Source organism: Aphelocoma coerulescens, chromosome 1A (assembly GCF_041296385.1).
Source record: "Aphelocoma coerulescens isolate FSJ_1873_10779 chromosome 1A, UR_Acoe_1.0, whole genome shotgun sequence".
Lineage (NCBI taxonomy): Eukaryota > Metazoa > Chordata > Aves > Passeriformes > Corvidae > Aphelocoma > Aphelocoma coerulescens.
In genome coordinates, this window is record NC_091014.1 from 17,873,279 (window position 1) to 17,898,146 (window position 24,868).

The 24,868-nt window shown below is 38.6% G+C and overlaps 1 protein-coding gene across 3 annotated transcripts in view; it reads left to right on the forward strand.

The window, feature by feature from the left end:
• Window positions 1-24,868, forward strand: part of TAFA5 (TAFA chemokine like family member 5) — a 410,454-nt gene that overhangs the window by 93,556 nt on the left and 292,030 nt on the right. For all 3 annotated transcript variants that reach the window (XR_011148129.1, XM_069003863.1, XM_069003864.1), the window contains exon 2: window positions 11,457-11,543. Coding sequence is in view for 2 of the 3 variants with exons in the window: in XM_069003863.1 (XP_068859964.1) it covers window positions 11,457-11,543 (87 nt within the window). In the remaining variant the exon portion in view is untranslated. The remainder of the gene's footprint in view (window positions 1-11,456; window positions 11,544-24,868) is intronic.

Sequence of the window (24,868 nt, forward strand, 5' to 3'; positions counted from 1 at the left end):
ATAATGAAAGGAAACAGGGGTCCCCAAAATGCACTGTGCTTCACCAAAAATAAACAGATAAATCCGAGCATCAGTGGAATTCTAGGAATTTGGAATATTAACTTGCTTGTCCAACTTGTCACCCTTAAGTAGGATAATGAAAAATTAAACCATAGCATTATAATTAAAATAGTAGTGCCTGGAACTTTTTTTTAATATATGCATATGCATATTTCATCTTCTGTGCATTGGCCTGATGCTATGACCATTTTGTTTTAAGTTGCAGAAAATTTCTAGAGGCTTAGATCCTCTGTTCCCTTCATATTGTTTTAGTAATAAAAAAGCATGGATCTTTTGCTAGCAGATTATTTGCTTTTCATATAGAAACATTGAACGATGGAATTTGTGTTGTTGATTATCTGGTATTTATTGCAGTCTGTGTGGGAGACTGGGTTTCTTTAAACAATTCAAGTCCAGCAGAATGCTTAGCATTTGTTGCTAGAAGAAAGCTAAAGAAACCCATAGAACGCTCTCTGTAAGCATAGATATGTGCTGACTTTCAGGCATTGTCTTGACAGAAGAAGTGGATCAGTGATGAAAGCCTATCTCCACAGTGAATATTACACACTGTGTTATTCTGTATTTTTTTTTTTGACAAAATAAAGACATCATTATACAGTTTTGCTTTGCCTCATATCTTAAGTGAATTTGAAAGGTTCTTCAAATAAACCTCAACAGAATTTATTCACTGTAGTTAAAACCAGAATTTCTCCTGCTTTCCCTGGTTGCATCTCAGTGTTCCTTTTCATCTCCCCAGTTTTCAACTTACAGTTAAAATTATCACCACAAGGTGGAGTTCTGAACTTTCCAGCATGAACAATCTCTTCATCACATCAAAAGGGAGCAAATGTAATTTCTTCTTAACTATTACACTGCAGCCACAGTGTCTGTCACTGTAGTTGGAGCAGCCACAGCACCTGTAGTTGTCTCATTGTCAGATTTAGAGACCTTCTTTCCCTCCTGAGGGTACTGAGTGTTGAATATGGCCCAATAAACCTGGGCCAGTCCCTGACACATTGCAGTGATTTGGGTCCTCTTTGCAGTGCCAGGTGCCAGCACACTTTTAAAAAATATTTTGCTTGTTTTTTTGGCTTCTGAACTTGTTCAGGGGGAAGATGAAAACATGTTGGAGGTGCCCACTGCCATGGGTACTTGTCCATACATCCCACAACTCCAAAATATCCAGCTTTTGGGCAGACCTTAATTATTATAAAGATAATAATCTTAATTCTTTGTCTGACCTTAAAGAAGACCTCAACCATACAGAACAACATGCTCTAGCAAAAAAAACCACAACAGTTTCATTTCAAGGGTAGTCAAAGGATATTAAAAATCTTTAAAAATCTGAACTACTGTAATCAGCCTGGAGGACAGGGAAGAAAAAAAAGAGGGGAGAAAAAAATTAAGAAGGTGTCTCTCCGTAAATTGTTCCTCTGCAGAGAAAACAACAAAGGTGTGACTATTGATCATTCCCAGTAGATGACTCCCAAAGCACGAAGTGCCTGCAATACTGAACACAGACACCAGATTGGTGTCCTGATCAGCGACACTGTCATATCATAAGCCCGTCCTATGAAGTACACCACAGAGAACAGGTACTGCAAGTAATGTGGTACTGGTATAATCGAGACAAAAAGCCACAAATACGAGAGCAAGTCCACATTGTAACTAGCAATGCAAATGCTAGTTACCAATGCAAAGAATGTTTATAACAATTTTCTTTCAAAACCCTCTGCTCAGATCTGTCCTTATCTCAACCCTTTGAGCCCCACACTGGGTGCCAAAAAAGGACTGTTGTGGATTTGAGCCTAACTGGAGATAAAACACCATGCAGCCACTCTGTCAAAGCCCCTTCCCACCCTCAGTGGAATGTGGAGAATTGAAGTAAAACTTGTATGTTGAGGTAAGAACAGTTTAATAATTGAAAATATAGTAAAATACAATAATAATGGTAAATAATAATAGTAATATAATAATAATAATAATAATAATAATAATAATAATAATAATAATAAACCAAAAACAAACAACCAAGTGACGCACAATGCAATTGCTTACCACCTGCTGACAGATTCCAGACCTTCCTTCCCAAACCCAAGCTGGAGTCCCCTTCTGGGTAACTTCCCCCAGTTTATATACTGGGCAGGATGCTCTATGTTGTGGAATATCCCTTTGGTCAGTTTGGGTCACCTGTGCTCCCACCCAGTTTCTTTTCTGCTACTCCTCAGTGGCAGAGCATGAGAGAAGGAAAAAAAAAAGGGTCCTTGACTTAGGATAAACACCACTTCCCAAAAACCCAAAACTTCAGTGTGTTATGAACACCATTCTCATTCTGAATTCAAAATGCAGCACTGTAACGGGTACTAAGAAGAAATGAACTCTACCCTAGCTGAACCCAGGACACTTAGTTACATCTGAAATTTGCAGGAGTGCTTATAGGTATAAACATGCAATAGAAGACAATAACTTTGAGGCTATTTAAATAGTCTGTCTAGAGTTTAATTGGAGTTAGTGCTGGTTTTAAATCTGGACTTTTTAACCTCATCTTGTCAGGCATGTGCATAGGTGACAGTCTAAGAATATTTTTTCCAATTTTTCTATTGACTAAGAAACACAGTTCTGCAGCACGTCAAAGACATTGCTTCATATGATCTTTTTAGTGCTTACAGAGAAGGAATTTTGTATCATATAGTCAATTAAATGTTTTGGAAGGAAAATCTACACTTATCACGCATAAAAAAAGAATTTTTATTAAGTAGGATTTAGTAAAATTAGATGGATGTTTAAAGGAATTCTATTATGCATGCTTATTTGTTGAGAAGAAATTATTTCTTACTTTGCAATTCTGACAGGATTTTCAAACATATATAGATTTATCAAATACATAGTTTTGAAGGAATTTCTTTGTCTTTTATAAAAGTAGTGGTTTATAAAATTATCATTGTTTCTAGTTTATTCTAAATGACTACTTTTACATATGCATAACTCAGAACTCAATTTGAATAGTTTAATTTATGTCTTTTAAACATATATCTCTAGAGTCTGAATAGGATTGTAGCATTCTTCTTTCATGAGACAATTCACTGCTGGAGTTGATTGGAGGGCTTTAAGTAGCTCAACAGCGGCTGTGGTGGGTTGTGGTGCTGAAGGGACAGCTCATGGCAGCGCGAGGCAGCAGTGCCGCAGCGGGAGGGTAGGGCAAGGGGCATAGAAAGTGTAATCATTATATTGAAATTATCAGAGAAGAGTTTTTAAAAATTCTTTTATAAACAATATTATTGATTATAATCAATTATTTGTAGTGTTCCTCTTACTTATGGAACTCACTACATTCTCTAGGATCATGGAAATATTTAGGAGGGTTGTGATAAAGTCCTTCCTCAAAATAAATCTATTTTATTACTTAGGAGAAAGCAAACTAAGGTATTTGGTATCGGGTTTTTAAAATTTATTTATCTTTTTCCCCCCTTTATTAAAAAAAAAAAAAATAGCATTATGTGATACTGTCTCTCAGCTTCCCTGCAAATCTTTTTTTTTTAATGTCATGGAATGTGATTTTACTCAGTTATGTTACTCACTAGTAATGAAAAGTCCAAACTATTAACCTTTAATTAAACAAAATAAAATCTGCAGAATTTTAAAGATTATTTTTCAAGCAATTAATACTTTGCTCTTATTTTCCTTAACCTCTTTACTCCTTCATTAGGAATTTATTCTTTGATAATTTGAGCAAAGTTTGAAAATCCTATTGATATTTTAATTTTTTGTATGCTATGTGCGTGTTCTACCTGGGTTTTAAAATGTTCCCTTAAACTTTATTTTAACAATAAATCTTGTAAGCTGCCTTAGTTTAGGCTTTTGTCAGTGTTTTGCAAATTTCTGTTTCTTAGACTGTCAGGTAGGTGTCATGTTTGTCCTAAGCAAATAACATAAATTCTATATAAAGTTTTGGAACAAGAAAAGATTATCTATGTAACTTATTGCCAGGACTCACGTAGAGTAAAATTTTTGTGTACATGGAAGCCCACGGAAGACATTGCTATGGTGGCCCGTAGATACATGTGATAGTTAGTGTTGCATGCTACTGCTCAGCTGAACAACAACCGCTTCTGTCACCCTCTTCTCTTAGTTTCCTCTCATTTCTTCCATTTTGGTTGAGTTTTGCCTAAATTATTATGATGAGACAAGAGAAATGGGCATCAATTTAAATACAATTTTTTAAAATAATTTTTTTATCTGTAAGGGTGTTTGAACACTAGAAGAGGATGTTCACCAGGGTTTGGTGATCTGTGTCTTCACAGAGAAACAGTTCTGAGTGACCTTTATCGCCAGTTGACTCTGCTCTGAGCAGGGGCATTTGACCAGATGACCTCCAGAAGTTCCTTCTAACTTGAACTACTCTGTGACTCTAAGGCTCTGTAAAATGAAAGGAAATTATCTGTGTTACCAAGTGAAATGAAGCTACATGAATCAGACTCATGTTTTCATTTGAGATTCTAGGTGATAGCTAGCAGTGACTCCTCAAATTTTTCTCACTCATTGGGCCCTTGTTTTCTGTGTGAAAGTCAGAAAGGCTGTGTGCTTTCCCGCAGTCAAGCACAGTCACAAAACCAAGCAAAACCAAAAATAACAAAAAATTTACCCCACAACTAGATTTCTGTCTTTTAGAATTGTCATGCTATATCAGAGATTATTAATACAAACAATAAAAAAGTATCACCTTTGACAAGAGAAAATGAATTTGCTTCACTTGCCATTCTCTAAGATTTCCCCCTATATGTTGTTGACAATCTCTTAGCTCCTGGTAAAATTAGCACAGTGCTGATCATGACCAAATGTCAAGCGAAATTTTATGGGTTTTTTTCAGTCATCATGACTCCCTTCACTGATTGTGTTGATGGTGGTTGTCCCTTTTAAGTGAAGCCATCCATTTTAACTGATACTCACAATTCGGAGACTCCTCTCATTGATCTCCTATGATCATCCTGTGAGGAATGACGAATGTCATTGTCTAAACCATCACAACTATCTGGGATTCCTACAGCTTTCCTAGCTCCATATGTTCATATTTAACAGCTTAACTTTCAGTTTCCAGTATGGGATTCCTGTGGCTTTCTTCATTAGTGTTTGGCCAGGCATTCCACAAACTTCACAGCAGAGGGCCCTTGCTAACATCTTGTAAGTGGGCTCTCTGGTACCCACTGTAATTTCAGTAGTCTTTCTTTCCAGATTGTCTGCAAAGCATCCTGCAGGTTCTTGCACATTCTAGGCAAAGGCTGATTTTCTCCTCAAGTAAGGACTTTGCTTCACATGTACACTTCTGTACTAGCCAGACGTGTGGGTTTTTAGTCAATCCTTTGTACTGTCACTTCTAAACTGCACATAAACATAGCTATTCTAATAACATCTATGTTAGTGAATATGGATTTTTTTGTATAAGGGACTGTACTCCTTCTTAGTGGGAGCTATGCAGGCTGCTATTTCAAAAAGCCAAAATACATTTATTGATATTGTTATGGCTTTTGTATAATTTCAGATAACTGAATAGTTTATCACAGTTAGCTTTTTATATGTGAGAACAAAGTAGGGCGAAGAAAACAGTAACTTGTTCTAACCAGATAACATGGTCTGATCTCAGTATTACAAAACAGTCCCAGAAGGGATTATATCTCCAAGAGGGTGCTCCACATGTAAAGTCTTGCTTTAGTCCTTTGTTAGAAACAGTTCCTACACTCCTATTTGACTGCATTTCACCTGGAACTATGAACTGTTAAATCCTATTATCCTTTCATTTGAGTGCACTTCCATTTATCTCTGCCCAATCCCTGTCTCAAAAGAAATGAAAGGAGACAAACTTGTGGTACAGGACAGTTTTTTGTCTTTCACATGACACTGGTTTTTATGAAACAGAACAATCCATGAGCAACAGTTAAATTGGAGGAAGTTTTTTGCATGTGCTAACATGAACAGGTTGCTGTGATGGTAGCGAACAGGCAAAAAAATCTTGCCGTGTACTTGGGAGAACCAGAGAAAATGAAAAAGTGTTCCTGCAACTGAACTGAGCACCTAAGTACTTTAATATCAAGAGTCTCTTTTTCTCTAACCCGGTAATTTTGCTAATGTACAGTCTATCTTCCTAATTTTTCTATTACTCTGGTAATAAAAATGATAATAAAAATTACCCAGAAGTACCCACTCATTGCAGTTTTCTGGTCCTGTAGTGAGAGTATGAGGAGCTTAAATAATATTTTATCTAAATTTGGATCTTGAGGTAGTCTGTAGGGAACAGATATCTGATCTCTAAGAATAGGATGTTCCTTAGCATTCTAAGGTTGCTAAGGGTAGACATCTCAGGAATTTCCAGTCCAAATAGGGATGTGTGACTTTAAGTGCACACAGAAAGGACAGAGGGAGGGCTGAAAGCGAGAGAACTGATGGGGGAAAGAGGAAGAAAGAAAAGAAGGGAAAGTAATAGAGATGGGGAGAGAGGGAATAAGAGATTCTACAATAGGAGTTCTTGGACAATAATTGATCTGAACAACTGTTTGTGTAGTGATTAAATGTATGTGTTAGGCTAAAATGGATCTGATGACACAGTCTAGTCTATTCTCTTATGTGAATCAGGATTTCCCCAATGGGTATTTATTAAATTGTTCTTAAACATGTATTGAAATGTGGATTCACTATCAATAATAAACAGCTCCATTATTTAACTGTCCCAACAGATGAGCTGTTTTCAGTTAGCATCTAATGTAAATCCTTTCCTATACTGGTAGCCCTAATTAAAAGCAGGTCTAATTTATCTACCTCTTTCTTAAAAGATGAAGCCACAAACTGAGAGAAGTGCTGTTGTTGTAACTTCAGGAGACACTACTTACATTGTCTTTTGTTTCTGCCAATGAATTCCAAGATTATGCTTCACTTTGTTACAATAATATTGTATTTTTGGATCATTATTCACTTTGTGATTCACTATGCCTTCATACCTTTTTCCATTATTTAAGCAGATGTCCACAATTTTCTCTTTTTAAATTGTTTAGCACTTGAGAAAAAATGTAATGCCTGTGCTTCCCCTCCAAAATAAAAGACAAGTTGCTGTGTTCCTGATTTAGAAGAATCCTGCTATCATTTGATCTCTGAATTCATTAAATGACTGCAAAAATCTATCTATCTATCTATCTCTCTCTCTCTCTCTCTCTCTCTCTCAATATATTTACATGATTATAATATTAAATTATTATTATTAACTAAGTCATATTCTCTTCCCTGATATTCAGGTGTAAATACACTTACTGCAGTTGTCCCTCCAGATCTGACCTCATTACAGCTGGAAATACAGTGTGTGTCTTTTTATTGCAGAAATAGTTTACCCAAAAGGAACTATTTGGGGAATACAGCTAGCCTTTCTTTTTCTTCTTTTTTTCCCTTCCCTTTATTCTAAAAACAAGACTTCTCTGTATAATGTATATTGTTTGAAGGAGGATATTTAAGTATCAAAGTCATGTTCTGGATATGATGCCTCCTGTTCTGAATGTGATGATCTGGGAATTCTCTTTCATTGCTCTCATATATCAGTACCAGTTATGGTCCATATAACTGTCATTGTTTGAGTAACCTGCAAATTTGTTGCTGTAATGAAGCTTCCCGATAAACAAAGTTATTTTTCTTTATTAAGTCAGTCGTTGGATCTACAGCTGAACAGAAAGGCTTATTGTGTAAAGATCTGAGGTTATATGTAACATATTTTGAAATTCTGTATATGGACAGGAGAATATAGTCATGCTTACAGCAGTGGGCAGGAAATCACAGTTTTGAGTCTTGGCTGTGCCACAGACTTTCTGTGTGACTTTGGACAAGCTACTCTTTGTGCATTAGCTAATAATACTATCTCTATCTCCCAGGGGTGTTGTGAGAATACATTCATTAATGTTTGTAAGGCACTTGGATGCTATAGCAATGGGGCCATATAAGCACTTAGAGAAACAATCCATTTTTGCAACAATGTGCATCTCCCTGACTAAGGGCTTTTTTCTTGGAAGTTTTTCATAGATGCTTGTTATGAATAAATCTACTTTATAACGATACAGTGAGGTTAAACTGCCTTTTGGAGTGCAGTTTCACTTTAGTATTCAGAACAGGTGTAAACAGTCATAAGTTGGAAAGCTGTTCCCAAAGAAAGAGAATACCATTTTATAGTCAGACATTTGAATGGAAAAGATACTTCTCCTGATTCATCAAGCTCAAAACATGGAGGATTATTTACATCTCTATCTGTCTCGCAAATAGTTTATTCTATTTTAAGCACTTCTCATTACATTGTCTAAACTACCTCCTCAGGCAAGTAATTTCATTGCCTAATTGCCTTTAAAGTTAAACAGCTCAAATGTCTACTCTACTTTTTCCTTGTGGATATAGGCTGCTCTTTCAGTCTGTCCTTTCTTTCTGAAATAACCTTCATTCACATGTGTTCAATTCAGACACACCACGCAGTTACAGCAGGTTAACAAGGTATTGCTTTAGTGCTGATGGGAGGTAAATTGGTAAGCCACTATAACTTGATTTGATAATTTGCCTGGCTGAGTGCTGGTCAGTGTTAAAATCTGAATGTGAGGCTCAGAACATTAACACCAAGGAGCAGAAAAAGAGTATTCAGTATTCCCAAGGCTTTTGGAAAGGACTTGGTGACAGATTTCAAACCTAGGGTAAAAGTTGCTGCAATGACTTCATTAAAAAAAAAAAAATCGTTTTGCTATGGCTTGTTTTGTTTTTACTTGTAGGAAGTAGTAGCAGCAGACAAACTGTACAAGTAAGAGATGTGGAATAGTGTGAGCAGTCAGTAAGGACAATGAAGAGGGCTCTGTAGCTTTTGAGGCTCAGAAAACAAGATATCTGTTGTGCTTCCATGTAAAGCTTTCTAATTTAGTGATTGAGTTAAATCAAAATGCCTATGAAATCATCATTAGAAGATAGAGACCCTGTAAATATCCCAATACTATGTCCTCTCCTACCGCATTAAGTGTAGGGAATTGACATGGTCTTAAAAAATATTCCGCTGTAGGAATTCAGTTAATTGCAGTTAAATACAAGATGCAAAGATACAGAAGAACAGGCCTCATTTGTGCTGGGGTTCATGAGGTTGCTTGTTTGCCATGAAGTCCATCCCTAAACTATTGTTGTTTGAATATGTACTGCATAGAATTGCTTTTAATAACATTCCCATATGAGTGACAGTATAAACGCTTCTCAAGATGAGTATTATATTATGCTATGGTTAAGACTTTCCTCACAATGCAGGAGAAAAGAGCTTTGTAATTTTTTTTCTTATCTCTATGAGTATTGCGGATTGAATGGGGTTGATATCCTCTATTGTACACATACATAACATATACTCCTCTAGACACAAGGACCAAAAATGAAAGAAAGAAGTACACTATTGCAACTACTAAGTACAAAAGGAGCCACAAGCATCAAGTCCCAATCCTCACTTGAATTCACAACCATCAGGCTGCTCCCAGTGTCATGTATTGCCATTTTCTGGATTTAGTAAAAGACTCAGTACAACCATCTTTTCTTTCAGTTTTTCAGTAAATGCAGGACCTGATTCTTAATCAGAATTCCAGATTCTGTAATATAAGTTGGTGCAGGATTGAAGAAAAAATTATCAGTGAAGTCAAGGAGAGGAAGGTTTATTTCACAATTGTTAGTGAGCCAGTATTTTGTCTCAGTTGTTGTACATCCTAACATCTTTTCAATTTTTAGTTTATACACGTCTCTGGTTATTGAGCATTATTTTAGTAAAATCCTTTGTTACCAGAAATTTCCTGTAAAAATACTTTGTCATAGTGTAGCAACACTAAAATATCTACCAAAATCTTCAGGAAAAATGTAACTCAAAGGATTATTTTTATCTTCTTAAAAAATAGGAAATATTTTATATTTTTGTCAAATTAATCCTCTTTAAGACACAGTATAAATCACACAAAAATAATTGGGATGATAAAGATTATTGTAGTTTGAAAAAAAAAAAAAAAAGGAAAAGGTACCTGTTTACAAAACTCAGTTCTGATAGTCAGCCCAATAAAAAAATATGATCATCACAAACAGTGGAAAATTCAAATTCCTGTTAGAGAAATTCTGTCCTATGTTGTGTCTGTCAGAAAGAAGATTACACATATTTGGTAGTATACCTGGAAAAAGAAAATAAAACAGTAGCAGTTACAGTTGTATCACTTTTTTTAATGACTGATTTCTCGAGAATGCTTTTCTGTATGAGGAGCAGCAGGGTACATAATCTGGAAAGAGTAAGGCTTTTTTCTTATGGCAAAGTAAATTGGAGCTATTTCTCACAACAGGAGGTCATTGGTCATATACTGATTCTATCCATTTTGATAGGACAACATTATTCATAAACATCTTCATACCTATGGTATGTCCTTAGGATTGATACCAGTTGCACGTTTTCTGCAACAAAATAACTTCTGATTACTTGCTGATTGCCTTGCTGATCCCTCAGGTGATACTTAATATACAATTAGATGCTATCTTGCTCATACTATTTGATATTTCAGTTTACTACATAGAGTACACACCTGCTTCTTATATCCCCCCCTTTTATTGTTCTGTAGTGATTTTGAAAACAAAATATTTTAAAACCTAATGGTTCCTAATAGAAGAAAGCAAAAATATCTTACATGTTGTCAAAGAGAAAACAATAAAAAATATTGTTATTATTCAAAATAAATCCAAGATATCCTTTTTACCATAACAATTATTCTACTTAGTATACTGCTTTTTACTAGTCCCTCATTTCTAGAAGTAATTGTCATGTGTTTTGGGAATTTGATCTGTTCTGATTGTATAGAATTATGTTAGTTTTCTGTGGAAAAAAAAAAGGCTTTTTCTGATACAGTTTCTTTGTAAAGTTAAAAAAATCCACAAAGCAAGCTGCACGTGGATCCAGTATTTATCCTCTATGGTTTTCTTTAAGATGGTTTTACTATGAAAGCTACGACTAGGTAAGTGCTAGGTACTATACTATAACCATTTTATAAGAAAGATAATGAATAAGTAAACTCTTTCAAATAGAAAAGAAGAAAGGGTGGGAAGAGAGATTCTACCAAGTTTCAGTTGTGTCAGAGGTGACTGGATGTTTTTGGTTAACTTTATGTCTGAAATGATGCAAAATAACTCTTCTAAAAATCAGCAAAGGTCAATTTTGTAAGTACTATTCTCAGCATCTTAAAGTAGCTGTCTCATAGAGTAGGATAACAGTAAGGGGAAACATCAAAGTCTTCAATTCTAGACCTTCAGGTGTGCACGCTGTTAGACCCACTAATGTTATAGTTTGTTCTGTGTTCATTTCCTTTTGCATTTTCAGACATGATTTCAATTGAATCATTTATGGTTCTTCCATTCAGATTATAACAGCTATTTTGGAGCGGATAACCCTCAATGGCTGTATATGAGACATTGCCCGGGGTGCTTCCAAGATGCTTTTGAGCTGGGTAAGGAAATCGCTGAGTGTTGACACATTCTCAAAGCACTATGGCATGGATTGAGAGCATAGTTTATAAACTGTGTTACTGACCTTTTATTCTGTGCTTTACTGACAGAATAGACTATACCGGTTTCCTCTGAAATGTTAAACAAAAACTAAATAAACATTTTTTCATTAAAAAAAAGTAAAAAGTATTTTAAAAAAATTAAATACCATATCTAATCTGTATGTTGTAATTCATGCATAAAAACTTCAATTCATCATTGCCCACTTCTGATATGTCTACTTCTAATATAGTAGCCATTCAATGTATAATATTATACTAATCTAATTTCTATTACCACTATATTAATACACTGGTGTGGTAAACCAGACTCAGATTTTTACTGTGACTTTAAGGTCAAAGCTGTTTCTGCAGGCATGGCTTAACCACTCTGCTAGTTTAAGATTTATACTCTATTCAAGATGTAATGCCTGTATCATCCTTACTATCTACATATTACCTTGCACACTCCTGTTCAGTCAGGAACAATTAGTTATCATGACTCATCTCCCCTTTCACATATGGACACAGACAACTGAAAACATAAGGGCTTGTGAACTTGCATCTGTGCAGTACATGGGCTGTGGGTGTGGGGCTTTCACTGAGTGTGCACTAAGAAATCAGAGAAGGATTTTTATCTCTTGTTTAAAGTCTGATGATGAGTATGATGATGAGTGGGACAGTCCAGCACAGGTGTGATGCTAAAACCACCCCAGGACTTGGCACTCCTTCTCTATTTAAGGTTAAGCAGTGTCCAAGGGACAGCGTATATTCTGTTGTAGAGGAGGATGTTTTATTTCTTACAGTGTTTGTATAATGCTCTTTGTAATGCTTTATCCGGCTGAAATCCAGCTGAATCAGCTGCAGTATCTCCAGGATTTTTACAGAGTTAGTTCAAGCTGTGAGCTGTCACTCTTCCATGTACCAGGGGTCATATTTTAATACTGGCTTTTTTGTTAAATGCCAAGGATCTCAGATGCTCCGTTTCACCTTGTAATTAAAGCTTTCTACTTCAAAACAATGTAAGCATGCAGAAAAATGGTTCCTATTAGAACAGCATAATTTAAGACAAAACCAAAGAGGTTGTTTGCCTCTTAAAATATGTTTTCCACAAAAAGTTTTGTGAAAAGGTTCTGTGGAGTGGCTACTTCATTAACTATAGTAAGTTATAGGCCTCCTGATGTATCTGGTAAATAGAAGAAATAAACTTTCTACAAAAACAAACAGACAAGCAAATAATGAATAGGTTGTGCATGCAAGAGAAGGTTATATTAATCTGCAGTTCCTGCCATTATCCCAGCCAGGTGTAAATAGATAGGCCTCCAGTGTATTAATTCCACAGAGTCCAGTCATAAACCTCAGATTAGCTTTCAATAATCCATTTTCTTCCAACTGAAAAAAAAAAAAAAAAGTCTTATACCATTTAGTTTTAACTGGCCCTATTTAATAATAGCTAGAGATTCACTAATACTTTTTCTTTACTGTAAAGAACTAGTGGATTATATTATACATGAATGGCTTGTAAAATGATTATTTTATACTTCAGAATGACAAAGAAGTCTCTGTATTCAGATAAAATATTTAAATTTAACAACCATTTCACCTTTACTTATTCCTGAAAACAGGCCCAGCAGAAACTTAATAAATAAAATTCTGGGTCTCTTTTAATGTCATAGTCTTATAATCTCTTGAAAACATGAGAAATTTTAGGTTAAAGAAAAGAGTGCCATAGTGGTAAATACATTTTAATTTATACGTAAAATGTAATAATTGTTAATTTTGTGCATGTAAAAATTTTAAATGTTTATTTGAGGTTTTGAGTAATTTTTAAACCATGTGCACTTAACATTTGTCTGAAAAATTTGTTTCCCTTTCACTAGCTTAGTAGCAACCAAAGATTACGTCTTCTCTCAGTAGTATCACTCAATGTGCTCAAACACAAGGTGCAGTTGTTGTCTCTTCCCCGTATGTTCAGAACCTGTTCTAATTTATTGTGGAGGTGCCTGGTTTGTTCTGGATATGCGCCACTTTTGCTGCAGCTCACTTTCATACATACTACAATAAGAATTGCTACTGGAAAGAATTCCAAATGGCTGTTGAGGTCTAAATTAATTTCCTGATCAAGTTTTGTAACACCCAGGTTTTGATGTGGAAAGTCAAAATCTAAGGAAATGTAAAGGAGGTTCTCTGGTTAAAGTTAAAACTACAGGTCAAAGAGTTCCTTGGTTAAGTTGCCAATGAGTATGAGTTTTTATGGCAGAATTCATTTTTGTAGAATTGTTTTTTCGGGATTTTTTAATTTTCCCCCTCCACTAAGATGGGAGAAATAAACAAACATTGCAAATCCAATAGCTTATTCACTTTTCCATACAACACTGCTATTGGCTATTATATAAAGGTTTGCTGTGACATGGCTCATAGAGTTTGTGTGTATTCAGCATGGCTTTCTCCATGGGTCTCATTCTCAATAAAGAACTTGCTCCCTGAATGTTGCAACATTTTAGCTGCATATTTTTTAAGACCCTAAAGAATTGATGCTGGAAACCTGGATCATAACTACATTCCCTTAATTTTATGTGTTTAATCATCCTGGTTATAATACAAATCATTTTTCTGGGAAAAAAAAAAAAAAAAGAGTAAACAATTATTTTTTGAGAAGTATTTAAAAGTCTGGATGATCTTAAAATACATTAAAAAAATGAATGAGACTAGCCCCCCTCAGTTTCATTGTGATTTTTGTGAATAGCCCTACAGTCATTGGAATATTTGAGCCTATGCCTTGCACACTAATCTTAACTCTGAGTTTCAATAGTTGTATGCTCTCTCTGAATTATCATAGAATCACCAAATAGTTTGTGTTGAAAGGGACTTCAAAAGATCATCTAGTGCAAGCTCTCTGCCATGGGTAGGGACATCTTTCACTAGATCAGGTTGTTCAAAGCCCACCCAACCTCATTTGAACACTTCATTTTCATTTCAAGACAAAAATCTTACAACTGAAGGCAGGTAGAAAGGCCTTTAAGGCATTGTACAATCTCTCTTTGAGATTAGTAGTTCTCTTTGTTGCTATAATTTGCTAACTATGCAGGTCTTTTTAGGTGAACAAAAGCATATTTTGAAGACAAGAATGGATGAAAGCCATCGATAAACCAGAAAAAATGGGTAGTAGAAAAAGGATGGACAGATGGACACTGCAGTAATCCAAGCTCTCTCTTAAGACACAAGGGGTTCTTTCCATTAAATTCCAAGTTTCTTCTTCTGCTCAAATATAAAACTAGCCACAGGCATACATAGCATATGTAGTCATGTATCACAGAAATTAAATCACATCATTTAGATGTCTCTTTCTTCAGACATCAGAATATTTCTTCCTGAACGGGTTGTGTGAAAACTTGGTACATCTTGAATTTAAAAAAAAATCTATACTTTGGAAGGCAAGAATGAGTTTCAGCACTGCAGATTCTTCACAGAGGATATGCTGCCTGTCTCCCTTCTCATTGGTAGTTCATTCATTGCAACTCATGTATGTTCTCATATGCATACTGGCATTATAGTTCCTTGGGATCTGTAATGGTTGCAAATACCAAAAGTGTAGAAGCTGGATTTTTTAAGGCTCTAAATTTTTCAAACCCAGATGCAAGGAGGTTTTTATATGTAGAAAATTCCCCAGGTCATAATGCTGTCATTGTTCTCAGTAGGAAACCTTAATTGCAGAGCTAGTTGGATAAGAGTTGGATTAGCTGGCAGAGTGTTGTCTGGAAAATCTTTCAGCTGTGCAATGTTATCACTTCCCCTACGTCCCTCCGCCCCCACCCCTGAGGATTCCTAGCCTACTGCATTTGGTGAGATACATATGTTTTCCCCAGCTACAGGAACTGTGAAGGGTTCCTCTGGGATATCTAAGTATAAATACCCAAGTGTGTCTTCAGTTGCTAGGTTATTTTTAGTCAATGGGTGGTTACCAAGTCATCTATAATTGTGCTGTTAAATGTGTCAGAGCAGCTACTGCAAAATGAGGTGCTCCCTGTAACAGGTGGAGCATATAAAGTAAAATGAGAGAGGACAAAAGCAACATTTCAGAACTGAACTGCTTGAAGATTTGAATTATATAATGGGAGATTTACTGCTAGGCAGATGTGAGGAGGATGATCCATGAATACAACATGGATGAAGGAACATAGTAGCATTGTTTGACTATATGCGGTGGTTTAACACCTGCTAGTAATTAAACACCAAATAGACCACGCCCCTTTCTCCCACCCCTCTCTGGTGAGAGAGGGCCAAAGGCAGAGACTGTGGGTTGAGACAAAAATTTACTGAAAGCAAACAGCAGTGGAATAGGAAATGTACAGTAGCAACAGCCATATTAGTAACAAAAGTATACAAAAGAGAAGGCTCTTTACACACAAAAGGTGTTCACCACCTCAGTTTAGTGCCATGTGGCTGCCGAGACAAAGACAAGATGGGAGAGGTTCCTGCATCTTGGCCACAGCTCACGGTTGTTCTTGAGACAGAGACAAGGTGGCAGATGCTCCACAGCCAGCATTCCCCATTCCTGAGCCTGAGACAATGAAAAACAATGATGGACAAACCCCCAAAATTGTCTGTGTGGTGCTGCCTGCTTTCTGCACTGCTGGGCTTGACTGTGGCCAACAACGCTTGGCTCAGGACCTCTACTTCTTAGGCAGGTCCTTCTTTGGTAGTGGCCAAAAGCTGTTACCAAATGGTGACTGCTGTCTGGGAGAATGTTCAGTGAGTTCCCAGTGAGCAACTGTCTACATGGCATGAACTGCTGGCACAGTTCTTTATAAATAGAAAAGAGGAAGAAAATCATACCTGAATAGAAAGTCAATAAGACAGTAGGAAGAAGATGTGAACCGCAAAATAATGCAACTGAAAAGCAAAATGAAACAAAATTACTTAAAAAAACCCTTCCCCTAAACCATCAAAATTTCTAAGTAAACATGAACTGTTAGCAAGGAGATTGCACATTGGTAATTCTAAATTATCTACGATGTGCTATCCCTTTTATGAATCTGCCACTAGGAGACCAGACAGGAAGCAGCATATAGTCTATCAAAAATATTAAAGATATGTTAATATATCACCTAATTTGGTAAGTCAGGGGAAAAAAAAAATGAAGATTTTAGGTGTTCATGGAAGGAGATGGTCAAATGAATCTGTATTTGTGGTATGTATGGTAGCTGCATCATGTCACAAACCAGAGATCAATAGCATCTCTTTAGATGATAATTTCTACTCCAGTGGCAGTTGCCCAGCATCAGCTGAAGATCAGGAATAAAATCTTGAGGACTGCTGTAGTTGTGCCTAGCTCAAAAGCAAAGAAATGCAAACCAGACATTGGTATGCAGAGAGAAGAGGGGGGAAAAACCAGTTAAACTCTGCAAAAACTAATTGGTGGAAATATATTTATCTGTGCTTATTCCTATATATTCAATATATCTTCTATTTTTGTTAGATTCAAAATGGAAAAGGTTTTATAATGCTACTTCAGGCATATGTGAAAGGTGAAAGATGAACTGGGTGAATTTCAACAAAATAAAATGTTAAACTTAGCATCAGGAGAAACATTCCAGCTGAGAGAACCACTGGGCTGGAATAATCACCTCAAGTGACTGGTGACAGACTATTGACTGAGTAACTCAAAAGTAACAAAAATGAAATCCAGTGGGCATTGGCAAAGGTTTGGTCTAGATAACCTAATAATAGCTATTGTCTGCTCTATGTTTTTTTTTTCAAAGCCAGAAGTAGCTTCCAAATTCATTAGTGAAGATGGGCTAATGTCATATTTTGTGCTCCTGCATTTAGATCTGCATTGGCTGTGCATAATTTGAGGGTTTATTGCATGAACAGGAATAAAATAGTTATGCAAAAGGCATTTAACACAGCTGAAAATAGTAGAACTTTATTTCTAGGTATGTGGAATACAATCGGAACATGATTGTTTTCCAGGAATTTTAGCACATCTTTATTTATAAAATATCTCAGTAGTGAAGAATAAATCTTACAGAGTCTGGTAGAATCTTTTCACAAAATTAAATGCAGAGTATAGATGATTTTTTCAAATCGCTATACTTGAGCAAAGGCTGCTGTCTTTGCTACAGAGTTCCAGTTTTAGTAATTCTGTAGAATTCCATTGAATTTTTGGTAAAAAGAACAAATGAGCTGTATTTCCAAAAGAGAACACACATTTCAAAATTCTGCACTTCATTTGCCTGCTGCTTTCTTGTAAGATCTCAGAAGATCTTCTATCTCAAACATTTGCTCTTGCTCCCTGATCATCAGGAAAATGCATTCCTCACTTCTCTTCCCAGCTGCAAATGTCTTCTGTATTGGAAATGTCTCCCAGCACCATCACTACCCTTTACCAGCTTTTAGGTGCTGAGCATTGCTTCTTCAGCTTTAAAACACAATGAGGAAAACTCCAGTGGAGTGGTTCCCTGGCAGGAACTACTGCTAGGATCACGGCTTTTTGCCTCTGTATTGTATCTGGAGATGAATGGGGTCAGAGCTCTGGACAAAACCTGGAAATGCAGAGTGAGATAGGTCTGCAAATCTGTTATGGCCTAAGCAGCTTAGAAGTTGTTTGACAGGTGTTATTGCATTAGTTGGGGATGAAAATCTTACTTGGCTGAAAGATAAGAGGGAATTTTTATCAGTGGAATTTATTCAAAAATGTCTTCCAGAAAAGTCCACACTGGTAACTTGAATTATCTTTAATATTTTATAAATCTTTATGCAGTTGACAAGTAAAGAAATTGAGGATGGATATTTTTGAATAGGGCTCATCCTATTTGGAAAGTCCAAAGCTATTTAGATAACACAAAACCGAGAGTGAACCGTATGTAGTACAGCAAGTGGCGTTGCCAGGTACCACTGTCCTCTCAAATGGGAAGTCTTCTGGAATTCCTTGTTGCTATGAGACTAAATATGTCTGTATGGTGTGAGCGCTGAACCAGATTTTGCTCCCACTTCCACTAGTGTGCAAGTAGAGTGACTCCCTTGCAGCCAGGGAGCACAATGCCATGTTCTGGTGTTTTGTTTATGAAGGGTCTAATCCAAAGGCCAGAGAAATCCAGGAATATTTGTCTAATTCAGAAGGTCAGAGAAGTAAGACTTGTTTAAAATGGGAGAAGGTACCATCTTGCACCTCGAAAGGAGCAAGGAACAAGCAGTTGGGGCTTCTGACCCATTGACAGTGGATCTTTATGTGCTTTTAGTCAAAAAGGAAAGCAATGAGTAAAATTTTTCAGAGGATTTCTCTCTAAATGTGTTCAAACTAAAAGATACATACTGCTTATCCTGGACTGTGTAAACTCTTAAGTTTGACACTTTTAAAATCCGGTTACCTGTGGATTTTAAAGCTGCAATGTTGGGGGGGGGGGGGGGGGGAGGGGGGAGAGAGATGTGTTTGCTTAAGTATAAAATGTGTGAATTTTCTTTAGCTACTTGACACTTTTTTCTTTCACCCAGAAGACAAATAAACAAACAAAACCCAACTTGAACTGCGCCCAAGCATGGCAAATTTCTCACCAAAATGTACATTTCAGAATGAAAGATTTACAGTGGAATTTCTCTAGTGTAGCTATGACATTGCTTTAACATTGCATTGCTGTAATCTTCAAATATAGTAAATGCAATACATGGGTTTATAGGGATTTGTGTGAAGTTTAAAATTCAGATGATGGTTGTTTTTAATGTTTCTCTGTGCTATCTGTGAAAAAAGAAAAGGCACAGGGATGAATTTAACACACGTCATAAACAGCACGGGAAATGTTTGCCCAATAAAAATACTGATCTTTTATTAATCTGTCATTTCAAGCATCCACAGACCCTTTCCCGGTTTCTTAAAATTAAGAAAATATTTAAATATGACATATTACAAAAAAACACCCCAATCCACATCATAAATACAGACGTAACCAAGGTGCTAGGAAAACAAAGCTCTCAGCGTGCAAGTATTCCCGTACTTGGTTTAAATCTCCAAAACTATGGATATCTATCCCGGAGAAACCGGGGTAGCTCACTGGCCGTCGGTGCGTTACCATCGTCGTCAGTGTTGTGCAGTGAACCTACAGCCAGCCCGAGCAGCACCGCAACTTCCAGCGTGCCGCGGAGCTGCGCGGCGGGAGGCCCCTCCGCTGTACGGGGCCGGGCCGCGCAGCACCGTCCGCCCCGCCGAGGCCGCTGCGCGCTCTGGCCGCCAGCCCTCTGCCCGCAGCCTCCGCGCTGCTGCGAGCCGCACCTGCCCCTGTCCGCACCCCCGCTGCTGTAGTCCCGCATTTCGCGCCCGCCGCTCGCACCTCGCCGACACCCGCTCCACGCTCCGCCCCGCGGGCCAGCGCCGGCCGCGCTGCGGAACACGCAGGCGCCGCGGAGGTTGCGCGGTGCAGCGGCGGCGTTTGAACACGAGAGGCGCGGAGCCGCGCCGCCTGCGCGGGCAGAGGGCACCGGCAGGGAGCCCGGCTCGGGCAGCCCCCGCTGCGCGGCGGGCAGCACTTCGGTGTGCGGCTGTGAACCCTGCCCTGCCCCGAACCGCCGAGCCGCCGCCGCCCGCCTGTGCGCACGGAGATCGGTGCCCTGACCGGGCAGCCCCGGCCGTCGGGGCGGCCCCCGGGTGCGGAGCGCCACGACGCGTCTGCCCCTGGCCGGGGCCACACCACGTCCCGCAACGGCGGGGCCGAGCGCGCAGCCCCCGCGGAGCGGCCCCGCATCGCATCGCAGCACCGCCCCGGCCTTCCCGCCCCCCGGCCCGGCTGCTCTACGGCAGCCGGTGGCCGCGGCAGGGTCCTTCCCCTGGAGTGGGAGGGCGGCAGCAAAATCACAGCCTTGGTGTTTCCTTTTTTTTGTTGGTCTTTTTTTTTTTTATTTTTTTGTGGGCTGGTTTGTTTTTTTCCTTCCCTGATTTATTACATTCTTTCATTTGCGCTCCTGTTTTCCGCGGGGATTGCTGCAGCGGAGGCATCAACCTGTAGACTGAGAGAGCCCGCCGTAGCCCGGCGCGGCTGCTCGGAGGGCGCGTTGCGGTGGCACCGCCGGGGCGCGGCCCCGGGACAGGGTCGACCTCGCGGGCGGACGGCGGACGAGGGAGCGGGGCCGGCCACGGCGCCTGGGGAAATTCCTGGGGCCGGGCGACGAGGAGCCCCGGCGGCGGAGGTGCAAGCCCGAAGGGAGACCAGCGATCTGTGCAAGAGCCCCGGGGACGGCGGGATGAACTGACTTCCCTCCCGCCCCCCCGCACCCGCACTGGAGAGCATCTCCGAGCTGGGGGAGGAGGAAGGGGGTGCAACAAATTGCCGCCAGCCGAGAGAAGTTGCAGTAAAGAGAGATCCCTCCCTCCCGCTCCCTCCCCTCCCCGCTCGCTCTCTCCTCCCCGAGCCGTGGCAGCGAGCAGCGGAGCAGCGGCCCGACGAGCGAGCGGCACCCGCAGCCCGGCGATGCTGCAGCGGCTCCCGCGGAGCCTCGGCGGGGAGGGCCCGGCCCCTGCGCGCCCCGCGCCGGCCGGCGGCGGCGCGCCCTGAGCGGCGGCGGCGGCCCCGCGCCCCCGCGGCGCAGCGGGCGCTGTTGCGCAACACTGCCCGGCACTGCCGGCTCCCTGCCCCCGCCGCCGGCTCGGCGCGGCTCGGCGCGGCTCCCGCGGAGACGGAGCGCTGATTCATGGGGCCCCGCGCCGGCTGCCTCGGCGAGGAGAGCGCGGCGCTGCCGCTGCCCCCGCGTGGGGTGTGAAGCCCCGGCCCCTCCTCCGCAGCCCCGGGCTCGCCCGCCCTGCTCGGGAGTGTGGTCCCTGCCGGGAGCCGCCGCGCCTGGCGCACAGAGGGAAGCGTTGATGCATCGCTGTGGAAATTCATTGTGTGACTTTCTGGGTATTTACTGAGTTTCAGACCGAGATGCAGCTCTTGAAAGCTTTATGGGCACTAGCAGGAGCAGCGATCTGCTGTTTTCTTATATTTGTCATCCACTCACAGTTTCTTAAAGAAGGTAATTGTATGTGCATGTCTACATATCCTGTTCTTTAATACTAAGATCTTTACGAGGTGCCTTAATTATTTTTACTGTTTCCAGTATGTTCTATTTACAGCAGTGCTTCCACGCTATTTTTCCTTTCCGTTAAAGCCTTCTCAATTTTGTTGCTTTAGATAATAGGTAGGCTTAGACTTACATCTTTGGTAAATGTATATATTATATACATATATATAAAAATATATATATATGAAATCTGTATGATGTTTATATTCGATGTTTTAGCTGACATTTCATTTCTTTATGGGGCATGTATAGTGTATAGAAAATATTTGTTGCTATCAGATGACCACAAAACAGTAGTCATCATGGGAATATTAATAAACCAAAAAAACCCCTTAACAAGTAAACGTCTTATTTTTATACCAAATCAATAGGCATCCTTTTCCTCTTCCTTATTCAGTACATTTTCAATAGATGGCACTAAAGTTCTATGGAAAGGGCAGGGCAGAGCGAATCCTGGGCATTCAGCATCTTCCTTCTCCTCATTGCCCCGAAACGGGAAAAGGCCTTTGCGTATCTTCAAGGATCCTGTTTTTTCCACCTTGTGGTCAGAAAATTGTGATTACAATTTACAGGAGAAAATAATTTGGATTGTGGGACAGGCTTTCCTCTTTTCTTTCTTTTTTTTTTTTTTTTTTTTTTTTTTGTTTCCTACTTGAATTGGGTGGAAAAAATATGTTTGATTAAGTGAGTAGAGGGATTTTCCTGGGGAGTAACCCTTGTATTGCTCCTTTTTTGTTTTGTTTTCTTTCCTCAGGAAATTGGTATTTTCTTTTTTTCCACTACTGCTAAAATAATTATTCCATTTGTTACTTGTATAGCAAACTGTAGTCTGAGATTCAAGTGTGACTCTTGAGAAATGTAAATATATTGGGTGGTGTATGGGAAAGTCCAGTCCTGTTTTTTAAGCAGTGTTAACGAAGATAACACAACAATACGGGGGTTTTGGTGAACCAATTTTTTCTTTTTTACCATTGTAATATAGTTGAGATTATAGCTGGAGGAAAAAGGAGCCAAACTCAGCTTGAAGTGCTGGGTGTGTAAAGCAGGGAGAAAACTTTTTTGTGACTGGGACAAAGTTTCACTCAAGGCTGGGCAAATCGACAGCCTGGCAAACACTGAAGTATCAGTACTGATTTTAATTTTCTGTCAGTCTAAGAAAAGCATGAGACTATGTTTTCACAGATTTTTTTTTTTTTTTCTGAAATTAATAAATGCTGATTTGCCTGGTCTGGTTAATTTAGAAGCATTACCCAGATACCTTAAGTGCTAAAGGTTTCTCCTTTAAGAAACATACCCATGCTGTAATTGCATTGTGTGCAATGCCTCCCACATAGTGACTTATTTAACATTCTTTTAAAATGCTCAGACAACTGTACTTATATATATCTGTCTAATGACATGGCCTGTTTTGAGGAGATTTTGCAGAATTTCAGGCTACTTTTTTACACTATTTACCATTATACTGCTTTTTTTCTTCTTTAGTCTTTCAGGGTTGCAGGTCTGTGTTACTGTAAAAAATCCTTAAAGGAAGAAGCATTCTATCTCACTTAAAATATTTCATCCTGCCTTGTAGGAATAGAAAGCTGACAATTTATTTTATAAAGGCAGAAACCATGGCTGTACATGAAGGACTTTTAACACATTTTACATTTCTCCAGCAATTATAACCATTCTTAATGTGGACTGCAGAGAGCAAACTGAAGCTCTTTAGCTTGTTGGATAACTTAATTACATCAGTTTGTTTATATTTGTTCTTGAAACATTTCTGCTTTCTTTAGCAATGAGAACTATATCCTGACTGTAAATTGCATGTACTGGCATAGTTGTCAGACTTTTCTTGACAGGTGCTAATCTCCACAATAGCATTTTGACCCTTTCCATATAATTACTTCACAGCAGTGTATGTTTTCCTTCCTTCTTGTAGTTTCAATAAGGACACTGAGTAGTTTAGTGGAGTTGAATGAAAGTCTGCATGGTACAACTGAGTGTTTTTCTTTATGGAGAACTTTTAAAATATCCAATGAAAATGAATGGTTTAAGCATAAGATATTTAAATGAAGGCATATAAGAGAAAGAGAAATAGTTAACATTGGATTTTCGCTATATATTGTAAGCAGTTTGCAAAATGAGATTTATTTACTTTTTTTTTTATGTTAAAACCTGGTGTTTTATTTTACTTTCAGTAAGAAAACAAAGAGAAAAAGTGTGAGGAAAGAAGTAGCAAATAGTTTAATCATATGCCTACCACATTTGTTTATTAAGTAAATATGTATAAAGAAGGATACATGTGAGATTACCTCACTACCTTCATAAGACTTGAAGTAGTTTTCTGATGTCAGAGTTATCCATTTACATTATAATTTTATAAAAAGTAAGGAACACTATGTCTCATTGCACATGATGTTAGACTGTTGATTTCCTGGCAAAAAGATTAATTTCCCATTGGATCCTAATGAGCTACATGGGCTTGCTGTTTGTAACTCAGCTGTGTGGTCGAATTCCTAAGTTAAATGCTTGGACATTTTAATTTGATTATTGCTTGTGCAGAAGGATAATTTCCTGCTGTCCCAAAGAACATTCAAATAAGTCACCAGTTTGACTAGCCGGATCAGATTAGCTGATAACACCTGTCTCCTGAGACAAGTTGACAGTACAAGTTCATACACCAAGCATCTCTTTTGTATGCAAGACAATTGATTTAAGGTGAATGACATGAAAAATTAATTAAAGTTCAAACCTAATTTATTAATGCATGCTCTTTCCATTTTTGCATGGTTCGTAATATTTGCTGTTTATTAATTTTTCCAGAGCTAGGTTTTAACAGAAAACTGACATAATCTTCACTTCATACAAAATTATATAATTACTACCTGTCTTTTTCTGTGCTCATTTTCCTTTTACTCACTTGGAGTTACAGATGGTATCTGGTATGTTAGGCTGTTATGACCTATTAACACAATGTATTTTTATAATTTCAGTTTTACTGCATGGCTATTGTGTGTAGAAATTCCATGATGTCCAGCTGAAACTTATTACCAGAAACAAATTCTCCTTCAGTCCCATTCATAAATATGAGATTGTATATTGCAACAGTCAACTGAGATTTTTTTCATAAGTAATGTTAATTTCATGTTAATTTAATTTTAGTTCCTATGCTGAAGTGGCCCTGTCTTAATTCTTAGATATTTTTATATACATTTGTGAATTGAGGCAGTTTGGTAGTAGCATTACATTACTACCAT